At 37.4% G+C, this 13,146-nt stretch overlaps 1 protein-coding gene across 1 annotated transcript; it reads right to left on the bottom strand.

Moving 5' to 3' along the window:
• Positions 1-77: 77 nt before the first annotated feature.
• LOC101260861 (ras-related protein RABA5b) lies at positions 78-2,934 on the bottom strand. Its single transcript, XM_004246985.5, has 2 exons — positions 1,888-2,934; positions 78-627 (listed from the first exon to the last, which is right to left on the bottom strand). The coding sequence occupies exons 1-2, from the start codon at positions 2,207-2,209 to the stop codon at positions 317-319; spliced, it is 633 nt and encodes a 210-aa protein (XP_004247033.1). The 5' UTR covers positions 2,210-2,934; the 3' UTR covers positions 78-316.
• Between the last annotated feature and the right edge of the window lie 10,212 nt (positions 2,935-13,146).

The following is a 13,146-nucleotide window of genomic DNA, read 5'->3' as shown; positions in this document are numbered from 1 at the left end:
CTTGCTCACAACTTGGTCACAAATCTGTTCTAGCACAACTTTTTTTTTAACATGATCAAAACTTTAAAGTGGTCACATTGTGCAATACCTCTCGAATAGAATTTGATGAGTTAATTATTTCTCAAAAATACAATTATAACCTATTGGGGGTTATTGTGTACTGCTCCCCTTAGTTGCAAGACTGCAAGTGATACAACAATTAACTAAATGCAAACAAGACACACCCTTGAGCAACTGCCCAGCTTAAATTGAGGGCAGAGAAGAATAGAAAGGTAAAGAGAGAGAAAAGATCAACATAATGAGTTATGGAACAAAACTAGCTGGAACAGCACGACGTTTTTTGCTTTGACATGTCGGTCCCATTGGCAAGGCTAACGCGATTGAAAGATAATTCTGCCTTGTATGAATCAGAGTTGAGTACTTTTCTGCTCACATTTTTGTATATCTCACGGATGACAATTTCAAAGGCTGTTTTCACATTAGTAGAGTCGAGAGCCGATGTTTCAATGAAGAATAATCCTTCCTCTTCTGCAAGGTTTTTTCCATCCTCTACACTCACATCTCTGATATTCTCCAAGTCACACTTGTTCCCAACAAGCATTCTCGCAACTGTGGTATCACAGTGGGCTGCATTACCATTCAAGATGTGTCAGATAAAAATCCAAAAAAGGGGCAAGGCAAAAAAATTAATATGGGTATGATTCCAAGTTGAAAGAAACAAACTTTGATCTGAGCATCCGGTATGATAGCAGGAAGAACAATTGAGGATTTATTCAAATATTTGAGTTACCATGTTGAATACTGCAGTGTATGTGCAGAGCTGTAGTGCGCGGGAAGATCCACAAAGATTCAAATTTTGAGGGGATAAGGCAAATTGTCTTCTAACAAGATGATATATAATGTGAAGCCTATGAACAATTGAATAAAATAACATAGATCATATAGCATCATGCTATCTATGGGAAATCTCAATCTGCGATTCTTTTGAAAATTAGCTCATAAGATGTTAGAGCTTCAGATTTTAGTCACTTCAACAACTCAATTTAAATAAGATGGGGACGGTTGTATGAAAATCAGACAAGCAGAATCTTTTTGGTAGCACAACTTCAAGTGGAAAGCAATGCTCCTTAAAGCCTCCGCAATGCCAAAATTCAAACTTATAGTTTGCATTTCTTCGCGACACAGAAGCACAGGAAAGGCTGGAATAGGAATCTCTTCACCCTAAATATTGATACAACTAATTCTCTAAAAACTGTATATTTCAAATCCGTAAATAGCCTTACCAGTTTCATTACATTTTCGCAATCATACCTAGCACAAATTTGTCTTGATACAATGAATTCAAAAGTATTTTTACCACCACCAACCTAAAAAAAAGGACAGCTGTCTCCAAAACAGTAAACACATAATATGAACAAATGCCTCAAACTTACAACATGATGAGCTTCGAGAAGGTTAGGAAATAACACATGATCCTACAAATAAAATCAGTTCTCAGGAGTGAAATCATCAGCATAATAGATACTCTTTTCCATATAATCCATGGCATAATTACCAATTGATACTCTTACACCAGCTTATGAAATAGTACACAAACTGCTATTTCCGCAGAATCAGACAATAACCCTTTATATTTTCTATGTCTAAACAATTGGGTAAGCAATTTAGTTGATAAAAAAATGCATATCCCCTATGGGATTGCTGGACACTTTTCCCCCATAATTTTGAGAAGTAGATAGAACCCGCGTGTAATTGGTCTAAAAATGAACAAATCCATTACCCAAAAGACGGGGAAAATTGCAATGCTATTCGCGTTCATAAATCAACAAAGCAATGAATCCAGATCAAACAATAAATAAAAATACAAAGAAAGCAAAAGGGGCTTACTGTTGAGTTCATCAAGCCATCGTTTGATATTTTCGAAAGTAGTGCTTCTACTGATATCATAAACAATAAGAGCTCCAACAGCGCCTCTATAATAAGCAGAAGTGACAGCCCGAAAACGTTCTTGACCAGCAGTATCCCAAACCTGGGCCTTAATTTCCTTACCATCAACTTCAACAACTTGTGTTTGAAACTCAACTCCAATGGTGGCCTTAGAGTTATGGTCAAATTCATCACGGGCAAAACGGGACAGCAAGTTGGATTTGCCAACGGCAGAGTCCCCAATCACCACAATCTTGAAAAGATACTCTTGTTCTTCCTCCATTTTTCTTCTCCTCTTTGTCGGTCGGAACTACTTAAGCTACTCTACTCTCCCACTACTGTGACAAAGATGTTGAAATAAATAAAGGGGCGGAAGGTTATGGTACTATATATAAAAGAGAGGAAGTAATGACATTATTGATGGACTTAAAATAGTGTTTTTGACAGACTCATTTTAGACGTACCTCATTTTACTTGATATAATAAGTTGTCTTAAATAGTCGAGAGATTGAAAATATTCAAAATATGGTGATAATAAATAGTTGAGAGATTGAAAATATCCTAAATATGGTGATAATTTGGAAGTATATCAACTCATGTTAGAGACGTTTAGTCTCTAGCAAAAGAATGTTCTTTAAGGCCATCACTTATTTTGTGGATGAAATTGATAATTCAAGCTAAATTTAAGAGTATTTTCGATACTTCTCTCATACTTCATCAGTTTTTATTTAGATGTTGTACTTACTAAAAATATATATTTCTTTTCAATACCTGTCATTTTACAAAATTAATGCATCAATAACAATATTCTTCTTATTTTATACTTCTTGAAAGTATGAATTTTGATCAACATAAATAATTATTTATATATTCACTGGTTGATAAAATTATCAAAATAAATTAATTTATGTTCATTTATTATAAGTTTAATTTCAAGAAAACACTAAATAAATTTACAATGATAACCTTAACTAGTTTCATAAAAAACATAAAATTTAAAATGATGCTATCTATATATATATATATACATATATATATATATATATATACACACACACACGGAATTTAATGTCAAAAGAAGACAGGAAGAAAAATGTTGGGCTTTGAAACGCGTAGACTTTGGGCAGATGAGTGAAGTTAGCAGCAATACACTGCGCAATTGACGACAATAATGGGGAAACCCTTGTCTCATCACTCTTCGTAAGTCACGGTCAGCCAAATTAGGGGGTGTTCACGGAATTTAATAATTTTTAGATTATTAAATTAAATCAAATGAAATATAATATTTTTTTGGTTCTATGTCACATTTTTACTTTGCATTTACGTTAAAACTCAAGTTTTGAATCAATTAATATGAATTAATTTAACCAATGAACATAAATAATTTATTTAATTTTTCTAAGTTGATCAAATATATATTTTCAAGACTAATAACTCACAAGAGTAAAAAAAAAGAACAATATGGTAAGTTATGCATTAATTTTATGAAATGACAAGTAATATGGACCAATTATTTATAGAAAGGAATGATATATAAAATGGGATGGAGGGAGTATATATTTATCTATTGGTGCTATCACTTATCCGGATTGGTTCAGTTTGAATTGATTCTTGGGTTACTTATTAAGTGTGAGTGGCACCACACTTAGCCTACTAGGTGAGCGAACCAACAAATCTAAACCCCAACATTTAGCAATAGTTCAACGATAATTAACAAAAATAATGCGGAAGACCCAAACTTATTAATGTAACCAAGTAAATAAGCTTCTAAAGTTTAACACTTATTATCCCCAAAATCTGGAAGTCATCACATCAAGAACATCTATCATCAAATTACCAAGTCTAAGAGTATTTAAGAAACCAAAATAAGTAAAAAGATGGTCCATGTCCGAAATTCAAAGACATCAAAACGTGAAGGAGAGAATCCAGCATGAGCTAGGAATAATAGCTCACCCCGAACTCTGATGTGCTGAAGACTGGCTAGAGCTGAGGGCGAGTCGAAGTCGATGGCACACTTGCTCCACTCCACAAAATAACAAAGAAGAAAATACAAGTAGGGGTCAGTACAAGGAACACGTACTGAGTAGGTATCATCGGCCAACTCAAAATAGAAAACAATATATATTGAATAATAATATAAAATCAACTACAATACTTAACAGGTGGCAAACAACAAACACATGAACCATTGACAACAACACCATAATAGGTACACCATAAATCACAACATCAAGCACACCTATGAGGACTCATGCCTCCACACCATACTCATTTGGGAAATAGGTTCTTTGAATTTGAGTATATTAAGATAATTCAAGATTCCTTTCCTTTAATGTTATCGTGTCGGAAAGTGACACTCCGGTCTCATAAAATCGTGTCAGAACGTGACACTCCGATCCGATTATCTCATTATTTATTTCATCAAGCCTTCTTTATTCGAGGCGTCATTTTAATAGAGAGGGTTCAAGATTAGAAATTCAACAGTCTCATAATTTTAGGCCAACCACAAACCACACAATCAAAGCATACAACCACACAATCAAGTACATAGGAGACTTTACAATATCACTCAATACATATCGATCTCTATTTAGAGTTTATCTATCACATAGAAATAAACCATAACCTACCTCCATCGAAGAACTGAAAATCAAGCAAGCTACCTCTCCAATGCCTTTGCCTTCCTCAGTGTCTATGAACCTTTTCAATCTGAAGTCTAAGTCGCTTGCTTGCTTCTTTCTTTCAATCTCTCTCTTTTGTTCTCCTCTTCTGCTCTTTTTATTTTTCTTCTACAGATTCTTTTTACCCTAATTATCATATAATCAATTATATTAAAAAAATGATAAAAGTAACCCACTATTTATTTCACTATTATCTTCTTTAACCACCAACTAAATAAGTTATTAAAATTACCCCACTAATTTCATAATTATAATTATGAATAGTCCAAAACACCCATTTAAAATTTAGCGGAAGTCCGACCAAGTGTGGAGTTACGCAGCTTGTGACGGTCCGTCGTATCTATGACGGTCCGTCCTGCAGGTTCGTCACGAAGTTCAGAGAAGTAATCCAGTACGCAGATTCCAAGAGTTGAAGTGTTTTGGAATGAAAACGCTCGACGGATTGTTGTGCCTATGACGGTTCGTCATACTTGCCGTCGAGGGTAGTGAAGAGAGCAGCAGAAGAAATTGCACAAGTATGGGACGACGGAGTCCATGACGGTCCGTCGTGATCATGACGATCCGTCGCGTGGTCCGTCGACCTAGTAAGTATTTATCAAAAATAATTCTACTGCTCAAACCGACTAATTGGGTTGTTACAGTAGATACCAATTTACCCATCGTTCGTCCTCGAACGATCACAGAAATAAAAGGGGAGGGCGAGAAAGAGTACCTGAATTTGTAAAAAGATGTGGATATCTTTCCTTCATCTCGACCTCACTCTCCCATGTGGACTCTTCAACTGGCCGATCCTTCCACTGAACCTTGATAGATGCAATCTCCTTTGATCTCAACTTGCGGACCTCCCTATCTTGAATAGCAATAGGCTCTTCCTCATAAGACAGATTCTCATCAAGAAGAATTGAATCCCAACGAATAATATAATTCCCATCACCATGGTATTTTTTCAGCATAGACACATGAAATACCGGGTGCACTCCTGACAACCCTGGAGGCAATGCCAATTCATAGGCCACATCCCCCACGCGCTTCAGAACTTCAAATGGACCAATATACCTCGGACTAAGCTTACCTCGCTTACCAAACCGCATCACACCTTTCATGGGTGAAACCTTCAGCAAGACTTGTTCACCCTCCATAAAATCCAAGTCCCTAACCTTTCGATCTGCATATTCTTTCTGCCTACTCTGAGCTGCTAGAAGCTTCTCCTGAATGAATTTTACTTTATCTAACGATTCCCTCAAAAGATCGGTACCCCAAGGTCTCACCTCAAATGCATCAAACCAACCAATGGGAGACCTACATCTCCTCCCATATAGCGCCTCAAATGGGGCCAAATCAATACTTGAGTGATAGCTATTATTGTATGAAAACTCTGCTAAGGGTAAGAATTTATCCCAATGACCACCAAATTCTATCACACATGCACGAAGCATATCCTCCAACACCTGAATTGTTCGCTCAGACTGACCATCGGTCTGAGGGTGAAATGCAGTACTAAAATCCAACCTAGTACCTAATTCAGCATGTAATGTTCTCCAAAACTTAGAAGTAAATTGCGTACCACTATCTGATATGATGGAAAGTGGAACTCCATGCAATCGAACAATTTCTGAGATATAGAGTTTGGCTAACTTCTCTGCATTGTAAGTCATCTTGACCGGAATGAAGTGAGCAGACTTAGTTAACCTGTCAACAATTACCCAAATAGAATCAAACTTACCCAATGTCTTTGGAAGACCAACCACGAAATCCATTGCAATTCTTTCCCACTTCCATTAAGGAATGGGCATTCTCAGAAGTTTCCCTCTGGGCCTCTGGTGTTCATACTTTACTTGCTGACAATTCGGGCATTGGGCAACAAAATCAACAATGTCACGCTTCATTCTACTCCACCAAAAATGTTGCTTTAGGTCACGATACATCTTGGTTGCACCAGGATGTATAGAATACCTTGAACTATGAGCCTCTGTAAGAATAGTGTGAATCAAATCATCAACACGAGGCACACATACCCTTCCCTTAATTCTCAAAACGCCTTCCTCATTAATTATTGCCTCTTTAGCCTCTCCTCGCAATACCATATCTCGAATTCGGCTCAGCTTCTCATCAGCAAACTGCTTTCCCTTAATCTTGTCAAGAAAAGAAGATCTTGCCTCTACACAGGCCAAAAATCCTCCTTTCTCTAGTACTTCTAGCCATATAAAGTCATTAGCCAAAGTCAGAATCTCTCTAGCCAATGGGCGTCTAGAAACCTGTAAGTGGGTAAACTACCTATGCTCCATGCTTTTCTACTTAAAGCATCTGCCACAATATTAGCTCTTCCTGGGTGATACAAAATATTAATATCATAGTCCTTCAATAGTTCCATCCACCTCCGCTACCTCAAATTCAAATCTTTTTGAGTAAAGACATACTGTAAATTACGATGATCTGTATAAACTTCACACTTGACCCCATATAGATAATGTCTCCATTGCTTTAATGCAAATACAACTGTAGCCAACTCCAAATCATGGGTTGGATAGTTACGTTCATGCACTTTTAATTGCCTCGAAGCATAAACAATTACATTCCTTTCCTGCATTAGCACTGCACCAAACCAGAATAAGATGCATCACAATAAACAATAAAATTCTTACCTTCCACTAGCAAGGTAAGAATTGGTGCAGTAGTCAACAAGGTCTTGAGTTTCTGAAGCTTTCTGAAGCCTTCGTTCGACCATACAAATGGAACATTCTGTTTAGTCAAATTTGTCAGCTGGGAAGCAAAAGAAGAAAATCCCTTAAAAAATCGACGGTAGTAGCTAGCTAAACCAACAAAGCTCCTTACCTCTGAAACATTAGTAGGTCTTACCCAACTCTTCACTGCTTCAATCTTAGAAGGATCCACCATCACTCCATCCTTAGAAACCACGTGCCCCAAGAAGGACACTGAATCTAGCCAAAACTCAAACTTGGAGAATTTGGCATAAAGCCTTTTCTCCCTCAACAACTCCAATACAATTCTCAAATGCTCCTCATGTTCTTTCCTGCTCTTTGAGTATATCAGTATATCATCAATAAATACAATAACAAAGAGATCCAGATATGGCTTAAAAATCCCGTTCATCAGGCTCATGAAAGCAGCAGGGGCATTCGTAAGCCCAAAAGACATTACTAAGAATTCATAATGCCCATACCTGGTTCAAAAAGCAGTCTTTGGCACATCTGTTGTCCATATTTTCAATTGGTGATAACCGGACCTCAAATCAATTTTAGAGAAGACACAAGCACCTTGTAACTGATCGAACAAATCATCAATGCGAGGAATGAGATACTTGTTCTTAATAGTTACCTTATTCAGCTGCCTGTAGTCTATGCACATTCGAAAACTTCCATCTTTCTTCTTCACAAATAAAATAGGAGCACCCCAAGGGGATGCACTCGGTCTAATAAAACCTTTACCTAACAATTCCTGAAGTTGGGCCTTCAACTCCCTTAACTCAGCTCGAGCCATTCTATAAGGGGGAATGGAAATGGGGCGAGTACCCGGCTCCAGATCAATACAAAAATCAATATCCCTATCCGGTGGCATACCAGGAAGCTCTGCAGGAAACACATCCAGAAACTCACGGACTATCGAAACAGACTCGATCGAATGTACTTTGGAAGTATCATCCCTGAGATGTGCTAAGAAAGCTAATCAACCCTTACTCACCATTCTCCTAGCACGAAGAAAAGAGATAATACGAACTGGAGTGGAAATATAGTCACCCTCCCACACTAGCGGATCTGTCCTAGGCTTGGCTAATGTCACAGTTTTAGCATTACAATCTAAGATTGAAAAATTTGGAGAAAGCCAAGTCATACCCAGAATTACATCAAAATCAACCATCTCTAGAATAATCAAATCTACATAAGTATTGCTCCCCACAAAAGTCACAAGGCAAGACCTATACACCTTCTCAACTATCACAGACTCATCCACAGGAGTAGAGACACGAATAGGCATGTCAAGCAAATCACAATATAAATCAAGACCAGTAGGAAATGAGGAAGATACATATGAAAATGTGGATCCAGGATTAAATAATACAAAAGCCATGCAATCATAGACCAAAAGAGTACCTGTGATAACAGCTTCAGATGTCTCTACTTCAGACCTCCCGGGGAAAGCATAACTATTGGCCCTATCACCTGTCTGTCCATTTCCCCTACCATGTTGCGCTGCAGTAGTTCCAACTTTCCCGCCACCCCGACTGATTGGTGACCACCATTACCTTGGCCACCACGTCCTCCAGAATGGCGGCCTCTACCATGACCACTTCTACCTCTAACTATTGGGAGTCTGTAACTCTGTTTTGGACAATATAACCTAATATGTCCAGTCTTTCCACATCCATAACAATTTCTGGAGTCAAGCATAGGTCTCTGTGAGAATGACGAAGTCTAGGGATAACCTCCAAACGCAGAAAAAGGCTGACTGGTCTGCGATGGACCCCCAGCTAAAGCCTGCAGTGAAGACTGAATAGGACAGGCTGGGTAACCTCCTGAACTCTGCCCTCTGGAGTAAGAACCACTAAACTCACCTCCCTTACGGAACTTCTTAAATGTCGACGCCAGAGTGAAGTCGTCTGGCTTCACCCCCTCTACCTCCATCACAAAATCAACCACTTCCTGAAAGGATTTTGCTGCGGCAGCTACTTGTAAGGCTGGGATCTGCAATTCTGACCTCAATCCTTTCACAAAGCGGCGAATCCACTCTTGTGGACTGAAGCAAAGCTGAGTGGCATACCTGGATAGTGCATGAAATTTGGCCTCATAAGCAGTAAAAGACATCCTTCCTTGCTCTAGGCTCAGGAACTCATCTCTCCTTCTATACCTCAAAGTCCGGGGTATATATTTCTCCATAAATAAGCTAGAAAATGGTGCCCAAGTCATGGGTGGTGCCTGTGCTGGTTCACATTCAACATACGACCGCCACCACATTTTGGCATCCCTGTGAAACTGATAGGTCACAAACTCAACACCGAATCGTTCTACTATGTCCATCTTATGTAGCAGCTCATGACAATCAACCAGAAAATCATAGGCATCTTCAGATTCAGCACCCTTGAAGACTGGAGGTTTCAACTTTAAGAACTTCATGAAAAGTTCATGTTGATCACCTGTCATCATAGACCCTGTAGTCAATCGAGGAAGTGTGCCTACTTCCAATGATGCATCCATGCGGGGAGCCACAGCAGCTGTATGTTGTACTCCCGGAACCTGAGGTGCTGGTGCAGAAAACACTGAAGGTATCTGACCCTGCTCAGATAACCCGCTAAGATAAGTAAGAACCTGATTAATCATCTCTGGGGTAGGCTGGGGTGGTAATTCCTCATCTTGAATCTGCTCATTTTCCCCTTCGTCACCCTCTCTTACTACCTCATCAGTCGGTGGAGGAGTCACTGCTCTCTTCCTCGCTGGAGCAGGTGTTTGTCCTCTACCTCTAGTGGGCGTCCTCCTGCGACCTATACCACGACCCCTTACCACTGCTCCTCCTCGAGTTACAACCCCAATGGTTGGCTCAGACGCACCCTGTCTTGCCGGTGTTGGTGTTGGCACAGTTGTTGCTCTAGGTCTAACCATCTGCGAAATAGAGTGAGGAGGTCAGATACCAATTTGTATCACGTAGATACCAATTGGATCCAAGTAATAGCACGAGAGAAAGAAAGAATGGAGTTTTCCTAAAGTCCTATAGCCTCTCGAAGAAAATTAAAGGCGTCCCCATACCGTTCCTCAAGACTCTACTAGACTTGTTCTTGTGTGATGAGACCAACGAACCTAACGCTCTGATATCAAGTTTTTCACGACCCAAAACGAGTCGTGAGTGGCACCCACACTTAGCCTACTAGGTGAGCGAACCAACAAATCTAAACCCAACATTTAGCAATAGTTCAACGATAATTAACAAAAATAATGCGGAAGACCCAAACTTATTAATGTAACCAAGTAAATAAGCTTCTAAAGTTTAACACTTATTATCCCCAAAATCTGGAAGTCATCACATCAAGAACATCTATCCTCAAATTACCAAGTCTAAGATTATTTAAGAAACCAAAATAAGTAAAAAGATGGTCCATGTCCGAAATTCAAAGACATCAAAACGTGAAGGAGAGAATCCAGCATGAGCTAGGAATAATAGCTCACCCCGAACTCTGATGTGCTGAAGACTGGCTAGAGCTGAGGGCGAGTCGAAGTCGATGGCACACTTGCTCCACTCCACAAAATAACAAAGAAGAAAATACAAGTAGGGGTCAGTACAAGGAACACGTACTGAGTAGGTATCATCAGCCAACTCAAAATAGAAAATAATATATATTGAATAATAATATAAAATCAACTACAATACTTAACAGGTGGCAAACAACAAACACATGAACCATTGACAACAACACCATAATAGGTACACCATCAATCACAACATCAAGCACACCTATGAGGACTCATGCCTCCACACCATACTCATTTGGGAAATAGGTTCTTTGAATTTGAATATATTAAGATAATTCAAGATTCCTTTCCTTTAATGTTATCGTGTCGGAACGTGATACTCTGGTCCCATAAAATCGTGTCGGAACGTGACACTCCGATCCGATTATCTCATTATTTATTTCATCAAGCCTTCTTTATTCGAGGCGTCATTTTAATAGAGAGGGTTCAAGATTAGAAATTCAACTGTGTCATAATTTTAGGCCAACCACAAACCACACAATCAAAACATACAACCACACAATCAAGTACATAGGAGACTTTACAATATCACTCAATACATATCGATCACTATTTAGAGTTTATCTATCACATAGAAATAAACCATAACCTACCTCCACCGAAGAACCGAAATCAAGCAAGCTACCTCTCCAATGCCTTTGCCTTCCTCAGTGCCTGTGAACCTTTTCAATCTGAAGTCTAAGTCGCTTGCTTTCTTCTTTCGTTCAAGCTCTCTCTTTCGTTCTCCTCTTCTGCTCTTTTTATTTTTCTTCTACATATTCTTTTTACCTAATTATCATATAATCAATTATATAAAAAAAATGATAAAAGTAACCCACTATTTATTTCACTATTATCTTCTTTAACCATCAACTAAATAAGTTATTAAAATTACCCCACTAATTTCATAATTATAATTATGAATAGTCCAAAACACCCATTTAAAATTTAGCGGAAGTCCAACCAAGTGTGGGTTTACGCAACTTGTGACGGTCCGTCGTATCTATGACGGTCCGTCCTGCAGGTTCGTCACGAAGTTCAGAGAAGTAATCCAGTACGCAGATTCCAAGAGTTGAAGTGTTTTGGAACAAAGACGCTCGACGGACCGTTGTGCCTATGACGGTTCGTCATACTTGCCGTCGAGGGTAGTGAAGAGAGCAGCAGAAGAAATTTCACAAGTATGGGACGCCGGAGTCCATGACGGTCCGTCGTGATCATGACGATCTGTCGCGTGGTCCGTCGACCCAGTAAGTATTTATCAAAAATAATTCTACTGCTCAAACTGGCTAATTGGGTTGTTACAAAAATAAAATTAAAAGATGAAGTAGGGAAATGATAAATAACAACTTTCACATATAACAAACATAAAAATCATATTTATATGTTATAATTATAGTTTGCATAATTGCGCTGCATAATTTTTTTTTATGTTTCCTATGGAACTTTCATTTGTATAATTCGCTACATACATCCAATTTTACAAAGTTTAATTTTGTGTAAATTCATTCATACATTATAATTTGTATAACAAAATTTGTATTTCTATAGTTATAAGTGCATATGACGAAAATATATGTATTTGAATATACACTTTTTTCTCGTATTATACAAGCACAAATGCATTTTATATATTTGTATATCGAAAATGATTAATTGTACACTGAATCAGATGACAAAAAATAAAATGTTTATTGCGAATTAAAAATAAAACAAACTCTAGCTATTACATTTAATCTAAATTAAAAATTTGTTGTTTCATAAAATTTTCTCAATAAATGTTTGTGATTTAATATATAAGTTTGGAATACTTTTTGTTCTGAGTACATACATGTTTCGAATACTTTTTGTTTTAGATTTTCTTACTTTCATAAATAAATTTTAATTAAAACATATACAAGATATTCAAAAATATTCATAAAATAGGATATATTATGTTTTGTTTTGGAATTTTTTGCTTTTATAAATAAATTTTGATGAAAATATATGTAAGATATTTAAAATTAGTCAACAAAAAAAATACTATATTATGTATATATTATAATAGAAATATGTATATAATTTTCAGTTCACTTACATTTAATAAACAATGTCAATATTTCTGGAAGAATAGATAAAAAAAATATATATCATTCATATTAGTTGGTATATTCTTGACTTATTGGTTTAGACTAGTTCTAACTAAAGTGTAAGAATTATTAATTACTTTTTACTTGTGGTCCAAGTTTACTTGTAACTCAAGTAATATTATAAATGATATTTAATAAGGAATAAATCTCGTCCGTATATAGGTTACTTGATGGATG

This window comes from Solanum lycopersicum, chromosome 9 (assembly GCF_036512215.1).
Source record: "Solanum lycopersicum chromosome 9, SLM_r2.1".
Taxonomy (NCBI): Eukaryota; Viridiplantae; Streptophyta; class Magnoliopsida; order Solanales; family Solanaceae; genus Solanum; species Solanum lycopersicum.
This window is presented reverse-complemented; position numbering and strand designations above follow the sequence as displayed.